The sequence below is a fragment of the Mytilus edulis genome, unplaced genomic scaffold (assembly GCF_963676685.1).
Source record: "Mytilus edulis unplaced genomic scaffold, xbMytEdul2.2 SCAFFOLD_545, whole genome shotgun sequence".
NCBI classification, from domain to species: domain Eukaryota; kingdom Metazoa; phylum Mollusca; class Bivalvia; order Mytilida; family Mytilidae; genus Mytilus; species Mytilus edulis.
In genome coordinates, this window is record NW_027268973.1 from 1 (window position 1) to 13,118 (window position 13,118).

The 13,118-nt window shown below is 31.6% G+C and overlaps 1 protein-coding gene across 1 annotated transcript; it reads left to right on the forward strand.

Annotated features, from left to right (window-relative positions):
* The first annotated feature begins 2,578 nt into the window (after positions 1-2,578).
* Positions 2,579-10,801, forward strand: LOC139509193 (uncharacterized). The gene is made up of 4 exons (XM_071296104.1): positions 2,579-3,804; positions 4,751-4,927; positions 8,906-9,047; positions 9,910-10,801. Exons 1-4 carry the CDS (start codon positions 3,757-3,759, stop codon positions 9,912-9,914), a joined length of 372 nt encoding a protein of 123 aa, XP_071152205.1. The 5' UTR covers positions 2,579-3,756; the 3' UTR covers positions 9,915-10,801.
* The last annotated feature ends 2,317 nt before the right edge of the window (positions 10,802-13,118 follow it).

Genomic DNA, 13,118 nt, shown 5'->3' on the forward strand with positions numbered 1-13,118 from the left:
GCTTATTTGTGCTTTTTTGTAAATGTTTGTTTGTTTTGAGATTGTAACACAGTGATGACTGCTCTTCCCATATTTTGACTATTTTACCTATTATGTCTGAATTGTTCATGTATCGTTGTAAAAATAACAGCATTTGATGCGACTGTCATACAAGTGACAGGTTAGCGCTATAAAAGCAGGTTCAATTCACTATCTCTAAAATTTAAAAATGCCTGTACCAAGTCTGGAATATGACAGTTGTTGTCCATTCGTTTGATGTTTTTTCATTTGATTTTCCGATTTAAATAGGGACTTTCCGTTTTGAATTTTCCTCGGAGTTCAGTATTTTGGTGATTTTACTTTTAAATTGGTTTTTTTTTCAGTTCAGTTAAATTTCCAGAAAAGCGAATATGAGGGCAGGATACAATTTCCAAGTAACAATAGATTTGGACAACTAACGTTTAGACCAAAATATCCGTATTTTGAATGTCTTACAAACACAGTATAACTATATAAGGGGGTCGCTGAAATAAAAATGTAATCAGTTCAAGTAATATTTAATGGCTGATTATATTCTATTCTGAATGTATAAAATTACATTTTTGATTTCTTTTTCTTGATGTAATCATCAGAACTGTCTAATGCTTAAGATTTCATTGTAATATTTCATAAAAAAATGTCTTTTACACTAATTTGAATTCCGTTTTTAACATGGAGAATTAAACTGCTGTAAAAGCTAGAAATCAATGTGTAGCAGATGATAGTTTTATGTTTTTAATGGTTTTTTTTTATTTTTAAGAGGGAAGGGGATGATAGTTTTATGTTTTTTTAATGTTTATTTATTTTTTAGGGGGAAGGGAGGGCAGCAATTTTCTGAAAAAAAGGTTTTATTTTTAGTACATCCATATTGTTGACAGTATAACCAATCATATTCTATTATATATTATTTTTGTAAATATCAATTATACACTGTGCATTATATCAAAAATGCATTGGAAGTTTTAACTATTTGTTCATTGATTATTGTATGAATTATATACCGAAAGAACAGATCGCCGGCCGAAGCATAGCTGATTGTCTATAATAATCAATAATGTTATGATAATGATAAAGTGTTTTATTGAAAGTAACTTGAATCTATCGATGAAAAGTATATTGATATTTTTTTTTTTCTTCAAATTACCAAAAGTAGACATTTAATATCTTCAATTAGAATATAATAGAACACCAGTTGAAAGACTGTGACATTAGAAAGACAAAATATGTGTTTATTTTCGCTTCTAATATCAAATTTGACATTATTCCATTACAAATGAAATTGTTTAACACGACAAACAAATCTATGTGTTTGTATCCTTATATCAGAGGATGATTATTCGATGTTCCAGTACACGTTTGCGACAAACCAAAAAAAGTGCAATTGCAAAAATTTTGGTACTTTTAAAAAATGCAAATTTCGCGATTCAATTGTCAGCATAATGTTATAATTATAAAAATGAATTAAACAATTATACACATCATCTATTGGCTTTGAACCAGGGGTATGTCAAAGAACTTCCAGTACTTTTTCTAATAAAAAGTCCATCGATAGGTACCAAGACCTTTTTGATAAATATTCCGTATCAACTTCCCAAATGTTACACGATTGTCTTAAAGTAAATATTCTGGGTACTGGCGTTTACTTATCATCTTAACGGGTTATAGTATTATTGTATTTGTCTTTATAAATATAACTCTAACTGTTAAGTCTGATTTTGGTGATATCCACTTGACGTGGCTCTGTACTTATATATTCCGTCAGTGTATAATTGTGCTGAGGTAAATTTTAGTATTCTTGTCTTTTATTATTTGTCATGTGCCTTATCTTCATGCCTTTTTGTGCTTCTTTGTGTTACTTTGTTATACATTTGTTTGTTTTATAGTGATTAAGATTATAACACAATGTTGACTGTTGTATCCCTATTTTTGACCTTTTTACCTATTATATCTGTTTGTTTTGTTCTTACATCGTTGTCAATATAATGTAATTTGATGCAGCTGTAATAACAAGTAGGAGGTTTTGCTAGAAAAAAATGTACTTGTCACAAGCAAGACAAGAAGTGCAACTAGCGTATCAGGATCTGCATACATGGTGCCCAGTCTTATTCGCCATTTGTCGACTTCCATATTTGACATTGAGTTATTTGTTGTGGTTAGTAAATTGTTATTTGTCTGTTTCTCTTTTTTTATGCCACGGCATTGTCAATACTAGAATATAATGATGTCGTGAGATTGATAATAAGTCAACTCTCCACCAACGACCAAATTACACAGAAGTTAACAACTACACGCATCGTACGACCTCCGACAATGAGCACATTCCCATACCACAAAGCATGCTATCAAGGCCCCGTTATGACAAATGAAGAAAAAAAACAGGAAAAGAAGAAAACAAACGGCCTTAATTTATGTACCAAACAATGAACGAATAACACTATTAATGATATATAACAACAAATGATATCAACTGAATACAGGCTGCTAACTTGAAATAGACACCTACAAAATGTGTATGTGTGTGGGTGGGTGGGGGGGGGGGGGGTTAAAAAAAAACCAAAAACATTACACGATATAACTAGAGTGTCTACGTGAACAGACGTAGGAAAAATGTCTCAGTTACATTTTCAATAGATAGCATGTCATGTCATATATATATTACAAAAAATGAACAAAATAACATTAGTATAACGCTGTTTAATAGCAGTAATTCGATGAAGCAAAAACAAATACGGGTGATAAATTAAATAAAGGAAAACACATTCACTAATAGATGAAAATAACAGAACAACAGATAAACAGACACACTGAAGTGAACTACAATAAAAGCAAACCCATCCAATACATATAATCGGATTGTAGATGACAACAGCCATATTCCTGACCTGATACAGAAAATTTTCAGATAAAAATGGTTTAACCTGTTTAATGGCTAGCAAAACCATTTACACATATGACAATTTTAAAGATACCGCTAGAATGACAACAATACGTGACAGGAATACAGCACAAACAAACGCAAGAACACTCAGTGCAGAGAAATATATTCAAACTAATACAATAGTACATTACAAACAGTTAATATACAAAACAGTAATAATATTCAAAGGCAAATACAAAGAAACACTATACCACGTTATTTAGATGATGAACAACGTCAGTACTTAGAATCTGTACTTTATTACTATCATGTATCATTTGGGAAGTTGATATGGAATAACTGTCAACAAGAACTTAGTATTTTTGGATGATTATTTTTTTAGAAAATGGACGAATTGCTCCTCCTGTCAACGTATATTTGTTCCGCCTAACAGAAGTTCCACTGGAAACTTTGTTTGAAACAATTTTATAATACCTGTTCCTGTTGGAATAAATATTTTATACCATTAGTCAACTTTCGTTCAGATACTGGTTACTTTTTATAAAGTCATAGTAATAGCTGCAAGCTCTTGAAAACAGGGTTAATTATTCTATATAGGCTTTATAGAATATTGCAAAACCACAACATCAAATATTCATGAACATATAACTTTTCCTTCATCCATCTCTTTAAATTTATATCGGCATAATTCTTCTTATTCAGTAGCTTTTTGTATGCATCACTTTTTTAGGGTCCCTGTGAGAAGCAGATAGTTAAAAATCTTTGTTGTTTATGCTGCACAACTGGTCCAGTAACCGCATCTTACGACTAGATAGGACTGGTATATTCCAGGGGAGTCAATAAATGTTAATGTGGAGTTTATGAATATGTCAAGATACACATGTAGTATCAATGTTAATGGTATCCAGGTAATCTTATAGATTCAAAAAGACAAAGTAAATAGCCAAAGCCAGACAAGGAATTAGAGCTTTGCATAACGAAGATATATTCCTTTATTTAAAGTAATTACTAAAATTTTGTAACGTCAAATTTTAATAACACATTATATACTGCAGCTGTGCTATTTGAGCAGTCAAATTGCATTGACCGTATATTTATTTGTGATATACAGTCACTGACAGTATATCACCTTGTTTATGACGTTGACAATGTGTTTCTGTAGAGTTGTATTTGTGACGTCAATGAAACATACAGGTTCCCGGAAAATTAACGTCTTCCGCTCAAAATTAAAAAATGATGGTTTTTAACCCTAAATACTTCAATTAGAACAGTTATAAGAGTTGCAGTATATAAACAATAACCATACATTGTCTCGAAATATCAATGTTATTTGTACAAGGCTTAGAAACAGGTAGAAAGCGAGGCTGTACCTGTTTCGAGCCGAGAATAGAGACAATGTATGGTTATTCTATATATCTGTAACTTAAATGAAATAACTCAAATGTTTAAAATTATGATCATACATTGATGATCTATACTTAATTCAAACTTTGTAAACACCAACAACACGATAATTGTGCAATATGAATCCAATCAATTCATTCAAAAAATAAAATCACAAAAATATCAAACAAATAGGAAAATTCAATCGCAAAATCACATGACAAAATCAAATGACAAAACACATCAAACGGATGGACAACAATGTCATATTCCTGACTTGTACAGGAATTTTCAAATGTAGAAAATGGTGGATTGAACCTGGTTTTATAGCGCTAAACATCTCACTTGTACGACAGTCGCATCAAGTTCCATTACATTGACTATGATGCGTGAACAAAATTTCACAAAAAGGTTACAACAACAAAACGAATCCCATAAAAAAATGTCATGAAAGAAAATATTCTTTTTTAGACACTGTCGTATACTCAAATGTCTATGACCGACACCGAAAACCTTTTTTGTCGACCAGTTCATAGAGAAGTTCATCCAGGAGACAGCGAAATGATGTCGGAAGAACTGTTGATACAACCAAACCCACCATCCGGATTAACAGGATGTGGGATAATATCTATAGACTATCATGTACAGGTAATATCTCAATATAATTTTAAAAGCAAATTTTCTTCTGGAAGCACATGTATTATTTTTTCTCGTTATCTTCGACATCTGATCATTCCAAATCTCCGTATTTGTTTGTACAAATTAGAAAAATTTCTAATCTATGGTATACATTTCTTTTCGATAATATACCGTAGTATACATTTCTTATTTGTAATATACCATAATATACATTTCTTATTTGTAATATACCATAATATACGCTTCTAATCTATAATATACATTCTAATTAAGGTCTTTCCTCTCCGCGAGGAAAGACCTTATTGTTTTTCTCCTGTTTTTTTTTTGTTTTTTTCATCCAGCATTTGTATAACATGGCCTCCCCTTGTTTCTATTGGAGTTATCAAGACCAAATATGGACCATCGGTAGACCTCATCATGAAGTATTACCAGATGAGGCTGTGTAGGATTTCATCATCCCCTTTAGAAGTTATCTCCCTTTTATTGTTTTTTTTCGACATGGCCCCCCCCCTCTTTGTTTTGAAGATATCATGACCTTATTTGGACAATAGTTAGATCTCATCATGATGTGTTACCATATGAGGCTGCTAAGGATTTCATCATTCCCTATGAGAGTTATGTCCCCTTGAAGCAATTTCTTTCTTTTACATTTTTCTCAAAAAGTATTCAAGATAGAATCCATTTGAAAACGGCAACATGTACAAGACCAGATGGCAATGTTAATTCACATATACAATCATTTTGTTGTTAACCCTTATAAGGAGTTATTTCCCTTGAAAAAATATACACAATTTTTTAAAAATTGTATCTTAAGAACCGGAAGTTGTAAAGACTTGGGACCTACACCAATAATCTTAAGTTCAAGTGACCTTTAATTTGCACTCAAGGTCAAAGGTCACCGAGTGCAAAAAAAAATTACGCTGCAATTTCAAGCTTTCATTTAAGAAAACGATAAGAGTTTGATGCATACTTACAGCGTATAAAATGTTCCTCTCGACGAGCTCTACATTTTATACACTGAGCTCAAAAGTGTCCGACTCTCTGTTCAAAAGTTACGACGGGATGATTCTTAAAAGTATAGTATATTGTGTATATCTTTTTAAAGGTAACAGATATCAACCTACTATAAACTGCAAAGATGATCAGTAGTTCAAGACCTTCAATTTGAGGTCAATATCGGGTCATGATGAAATTTCACCTTGACCTTCACATTATACTATGACCTTGACCTTGTGATATTTGAAAGGTCAAGTGGTCCTGAGTTGAATGGTGCTAGTCCCATGTCTCTACGACTTCCGGTTCTTAAGTTTGGTATTGCATCACATATTTGATGATTAATTGTGACCTTGGTGAACTTTGAAATTGTCCCAATTCTTTTTTTATAATGTTGTCCTTTAAATGTACATCATTTACCATTTAACAGATTTGAGATATCTATTGTCGTTTTAGACCAGGGGGGACGGGTGGGGTCATTTAGTGCAAACATTCAAATTTCTCAGATGGTAAGGTTGTCGCATATCAAATGAAAGAACATAAAGCGTACATTTCAAATTTCAAATTGACGTCTCCCAAAAATGGGTTGGATGGGGTCATTGAGTGCAAAAAATAAATTTTCTTCAAAGGTAGGGTTGTTGTATATCAAATGAAAAGTCATGATGTGTACATTTGAAATATCAAATTCCCGACCCTCCAAAAATTAGTTGGATAGGATAATTAAGTGCAAAAATCAAACTTTCTAGAACATGGTGTTGTCGCATATCAAATGAAAGCTAATCTACTCTGTTCCATATATCATAATTCCCGATCTCAAAAAATGTAGGCGGATGAGGTCATTAAGTGTAAAAAGCGAAAAGTTTCAGGAGGTATGCTTGTCGTATATCAAACGAAAGATCGTACACAGTACAATACGAAAACATCACTTTTACAGGAAAGACCTTTCAATTGTTTTACAAACAATTGAGATACTAGTCTATAATATACATTCTAATCTATAATATACGTTCTAATCTATAACATATCTTTCTAATCTATTATATACATGTCTAATCTATAAGTACTGGTGAAGATTTACTAATCGAGTACTCGTTTGATTTACCGAGCGATAATCCAGTACTCGCTCGCTAAAAGATTTACAAAATGGAAACACAAAAATATATATCCATTTTATGTATTGTGGGTCGTTGTCTTATAAACGTAAAACCCTCAATATGATCACATAGAACTAGATAATAATCCAATGAGCTTTATACCATAATTAAACGCTCATTCAATTCGTGTACTAATTATGTAAACTGACAATAATCTTACCTAGTAAGTATTTGATATCTATAGAAAAATTATTACTCAAACAACAGTATTAAAGAACCGTAAAAAAACATTAAATAATAAGCAAAGGGGTGATGTTTTAATTTACTGATGCCGTTAATTATTTATTAGGGTCGATACAGAGTGCATTGAATTTGTTCATAACTGTTTCTGAGATGAGGAGAATTCTTACTTTATTTGTAACAACCCTGCTGATGAAAAATATATACTCTGACGGTATAGAGGTGAGCGAATGACTAAGATTAGCGTAAAGTGTAAGATTTGGAAAAGGGGTCTTGTTCATGGCCTACCTCTGTTTGGGAGAATTTTAAATGACAGCTAGGCAGAAATATTCGAATCGTATTTTAAAATAGATTTTATTTCCTGGGAGGCGCTCTCAATACATTTTGTGTTTGTTAAAGCTTTAAAAGAAAGCTACAACATTTAAACAGGAGACCGATTAGTCGAGTATCATTCTGGTATTCGATACTCGGTACTACCGAGCGATACTCGAGTACTCTTGACATCCCTAATAAATACATTTATAATCTTTATTATACCAAAATATCCGTATTATGATTGTCTCACAAAGCATAATTATATAAGGGGTCCCTGACAAATTTTTGTAATCAATTCAAGTTCTATTAAAAGGCTGATTTCTGCTCTTTGGTCTGAAGTAGTAATTCAGAGAGAAAGATGGAACTTATCATTGAATAAAATTGAAAATGGAAATGGGGAATGTGTCACAGAGACAACAGCCCAACCAAACAGTAGAAACAGTCGACACCTACCAATGGGTCTTCAACACAGCAAAAAAAAACGTAGTAGGAGGTGGGTATAGCTGGCCCATAAACAAAAATGTGAACACACAATTGAATTAAACACAAATCAAAGCAATATACTATATCAATGTTAAATATAAGTTTTATGCAGAAACTTGTGCCTCTTTAAAATTCCTGTCAGTACCTCAGTATTAACTACATATTGGACTGCAGCACCCAAAAACAGTAATACCCAGTATATCTAAAAGTCTATTCGAGCATTTTGATAAAACATGTTCAAATATTTCTTATTCAAACATTGACCAAAAGAAATATGATAAATCAAATCTAAACAATAAAATCGTTTATATTTTCTTTTATGGATTTGTCAAAATTTAAGCATGACTAATCCACTAATAAAGTTTAGTATGAGGTGAGACGTGAAGAAAGCTAGTTTTGCTATTAGTAACATCGATGTAAGAAAGGAAAAGAATGTCAGTTTTCAAAAATGCAACTATGTGAAAAGTTTTGGAAAACTGCACTACATTATAATTAAAAGTCACTCAAAGATATGAGTCCTATCAATTTAGTAGCCGTCTAGTTATGATTATAAATCAGTGGTTATCGAATCAAAACAGTTGGAAAACAAAAGCAAGGCAAACTTTTGAATACTGAAACTTTCTATGTTGATTTAGGCAACAATAATTTACTTATGTTCAAATTTCATATATCGTTTAAGGAGATACAAATCAAAATAACAAATAAAAGTTTACATGAATTGGTGTTTATACAATTGATCATAATCGTCTATTTATATATGTTTATTTTTGGTGGCCTTCGGTGGTTTTCTGCTCTTTGGTCGGCTTGTCTCTTGACACATTCCCAATTTCCATTCTCAATTTTTTTATTCTGTTTTTAAAAGTTGATGGTAAGGCCAGTTGGTTGTTCGCCATTTTACATAAAACAAAGAATTGTTATAGGGACAGTTCCACTGAAGTCAGTGGTTGAGAAGTACACTATGGAGTATCCTGACGCATTATCAACGACACCAACAGCCAAAGAATGTAAGCATTATAGTAATGTATATGTACAGGTTTGTTTTGTTTAATTATAATTCTCTGGGCATGAAATAGTTACATCATTTATACCCTTTTTCTAATTTGTGAATAATATAATTACATATATGCAATTTAGATTTTTTTTTCTTTCTGCATAAAATAACTACATACAGGCATACGTTTATTACAGCACATTTGATCAAAATAGTTTCAAAGTCGTCCATAAACTTAATCAAAGTAGTAAAACTATGTTCAAATCATCAGACAACTAGTTTTGTCTTACGTAATTTTATGTTTATAATTATTTAAATGTACCTACAAAAATTCTTAACTTTCTATTAAATACAGTTCTTTTCTATTATTCAAGATTGTTGACATATTTAAAATTAAACATAGATAAGTATATTAACAAAATCACATATAAATTCGATTGCGCGTTCTCCAATGTTTTTAGTATTAAACGATACATAATCATTTTCATGAATGTGTTTTTTAATTTGATAGATGATTTTTGTGTTTTTTTGTAAATGTTTGTTTGTTTTGAGATTGTAACACAGTGATGACTGCTCTTCCCATATTTTGACTATTTTACCGATTATGTCTGAATTGTGCACGCATCGTTGTAAAAATAACGGCATTTGATGCGACTGTCATACAAGTGAGAGGTTTAGCGCTATAAAAGCAGGTTCAATTCACTATCTCTAAAATTTGAAAATGCCTGTACCAAGTCTGGAATATGACAGTTGTTGTCCATTCGTTTGATGTTTTCTCATTTGATTTTGCGATTTAAATAGGGACTTTCCGTTTTAAATTTTCCTCGGAGTTCTGTATTTTGGTGATTTAATTTTTAATTGTTTTTTATTTCCAGTTTAGTTAAATTTCCAGGAAAGCGAATATGAGGGCAGGATACAATTTCCAAGTAACAATAGATTTGGACAACTAACGTATAGACCAAAAATATCCGTATTTGAATGTCTTACAAACACAGTATAACTATGTAAGGGGTCGCTGAAATAAAAATGTAATCAGTTCAAGTACTATTAAATGGCTGATTATAGTATTGTATTCTGAATGTATCAAATTACATTTTTGATTTCTTTTTCTTGATGTAAACATCAGAACTGTCTAATGCTTAAGATTTCATTGTAATATTTCATAAAAAAAAATGTCTTTTACACTAATTTGAATTCCGTTTTTACCATGGAGAATTAAACTGCTGCAAAAGCTAGAAATCAATGTGTAGAAGATGATAGTTTTATGTGTTTTAATGTTCTTTTTTATTTTTTAGGGGGAAGGGGGTGATTTTGGTGATATCCACTTGACGTGGCTCTGTACTTATATATTCCGTCATTGTAAATTGTTCTAAGGTAAATTTTTGTATTCTTGTCTTTTATTATTTGTCATATGCTTTATATTTATGCCTTTTTGTGCTACTTTGTGTTAATTTGTTATATATTTGTTTGTGTTATAGTGATTAAGATTATAACACAATGTTGACTGTTGTACCCCTATTTTTGACCATTTTACCTATTATGTCTGTTTGTTTTGTTCTACATCGTTGTCAATATAATGTAATTTGATGCACCTGTCATAACAAGTAGGAGGTTTTGCTAGAAAAAAATGTACTTATCACAAGCAAGACAAGAAGTGCAACTAGCGTATTAGGATCTGCATAAATGGTGTCCAGTCTTATTCGCCATTTGTCGACTTCCATATTTGACATTGAGTTATTTGTTGTGGTTAGTAAATTGTTATTTGTCTGTTTCTCTTTTTTTATGCCATGGCATTGTCAATACTAGAATATAATGATGTCGTGAGATTGATAATAAGTTAACTCTCCACCAACGACCAAATTACACAGAAGTTAACAACTACACGCATCGTACGACCTCCGACAATGAGCAAATTCCCATACCACAAAGCATGCTATTAAGACAAATAAAAAACAAACAGGAAAAGAAGAAAACAAACGGCCTTAATTTATGCACAAAACAATGAACGAATCCCAATATTAATGATATATAGCAGCTAATGATATCAAGTGAATACAGGCTCCTAACTTGAAATAGGCACCTACAAAATGTGTGGGAGGGGGGGGGGGGTTAAAAACCCCAACATTACACGATATAACTAGAGTGTCTACGTGAACAGACGTAGGAAAAATGTCTCCGTTACATTTTCGTTTGATTAAAGACTAGTTTCATCTATATGGTGGATATATATGGAAAAGAGGGAACTTTAGTTGCATATGTGATGTAAAATACACCAAAATACAATAATAAGAAGTTGGGTCCCCTCGTCCTGCAAGTAAACAAACAGAAATGGCCAATGCAGACAATCTTCAGTCCTGTATTAAGGGCATACGATACAGTTACAGGGGAGGTAATGACGTTGATAACGTAAAATGTTATTTTCGCGACGTCAAACTGTGACATATCGGGAAATGATGCATTTTTCGACTGATTTTTGTCATTCAAACTGATTTCATTTGAAAACGAGTGCATGCACCCCTATTTTTTAAACGACATTCTGTTTCATTTTGCAGGGAGATTATGTGGACCAAATTTTATAAAACTGTAAATAGTGCATTTTTTTTTAATTTTGATAAATATACAGCAAAGAAATACGTTTTTTTTCTCAATATATGACCATTTGATGAATATGAGTTATTTCTGAATGAAAAAAGGCATAAATTTTAAGGATACTTATAAAACACAGAAATTACAAATTATTTAACAAAAAACAATTTGTATTTATTTTTTAAAACAAAAAAGTTATGTCTTTTTTTCGAAACAAAAAATACGGCCACAAATCCGAATTTTTAGCAAATATACAAAATGTCGACCTCATTTAACTCAAAAAGTCGCACATGAAGGTATATTTTTTATTACATATTTTATTTAATCAGGCAAAAAATAGACTATATGGAAATTTTCATCCAACTGTAAATACGGGATCAAAACTGTATCGTATGTCCTTAAATCGAAGATGAAATCAGTAAAGAAATTAAAATGGTCAAGATAGAATGGAAAAGAGTAAGAAATGATGTTATTTCTAAAAAATCGAATATTAAAAGCTGATACTGATTTAAACATGGATGACATGGTAAACTTAATTTAAACACTGTTGGGCAAGTTGAAAACTTAGTGTCTGGTCCTACTGACCAAGACTAATGATCAAGGGGTTAAAGGTAATACATGACCGGCAGGTCCGTTTATCGATAATGTAAAACATTTACCATTCACTGAACTCGTAAATCTCCCAGACAAAGTTCACCATCTAATAGACAGCTTCGGCGAGGTTTCGTCTCAAATATCTGTGGTTGCAACAAAACGTTTGACAACAAAATTTTAAACAACCAGGTCTCGTTAAAATCAGCAAGTCCGGATAAGAAAATATTTATACAAAGAAATAAACATAAGTTAAAAGATATTGGTTCTCACAAACATGTTTACATCCAGTACTCTGAATCCTGTATTGAACGATTAATCGAAACAAATACACGCACGATTTTACTGGAATTATCACAAGATAAATCGTACAGGATTACCGCAAACGGAAATATTCTTCAAAATCAAATTACTCGGTTGCTAACACTGAAAATACTGACATGAAACCATAGAACGATCTGGGAAAAGCATTTGAAAGAAATTGACAAATAGAAGTTGATGGTTACCCTTGGAGTTTATTAAACAGACCATACATACACAGTAATGCCTCAAAGCCCAGTATATATATTCTTTGAAACAATTACAAGAAGATTGATTGCAGAAAAGGGAAATCATTTTAACATCCTTGGTGAATTCCAGATCATTCAGTTTAAGTGACAGACTGATCCAGGCAGTCCAACTCAATCGACGGAGCGATTTAAATTGACAAATGCTATGTTTTCTTTAATATGTGTAAAATAGTATTGAAAAAATGATTAAGTCACATTGAACAAACTAGAGAAACCCAGTAAAATATATATAATATATACACTATACTTTGTGATGTCATAATTAAGGAAATGAAAGATAAAATCTTTTTAACGCCAGTTGATCATAAAAAAAAACCGACTAAAGGCGAAAAAGCAAT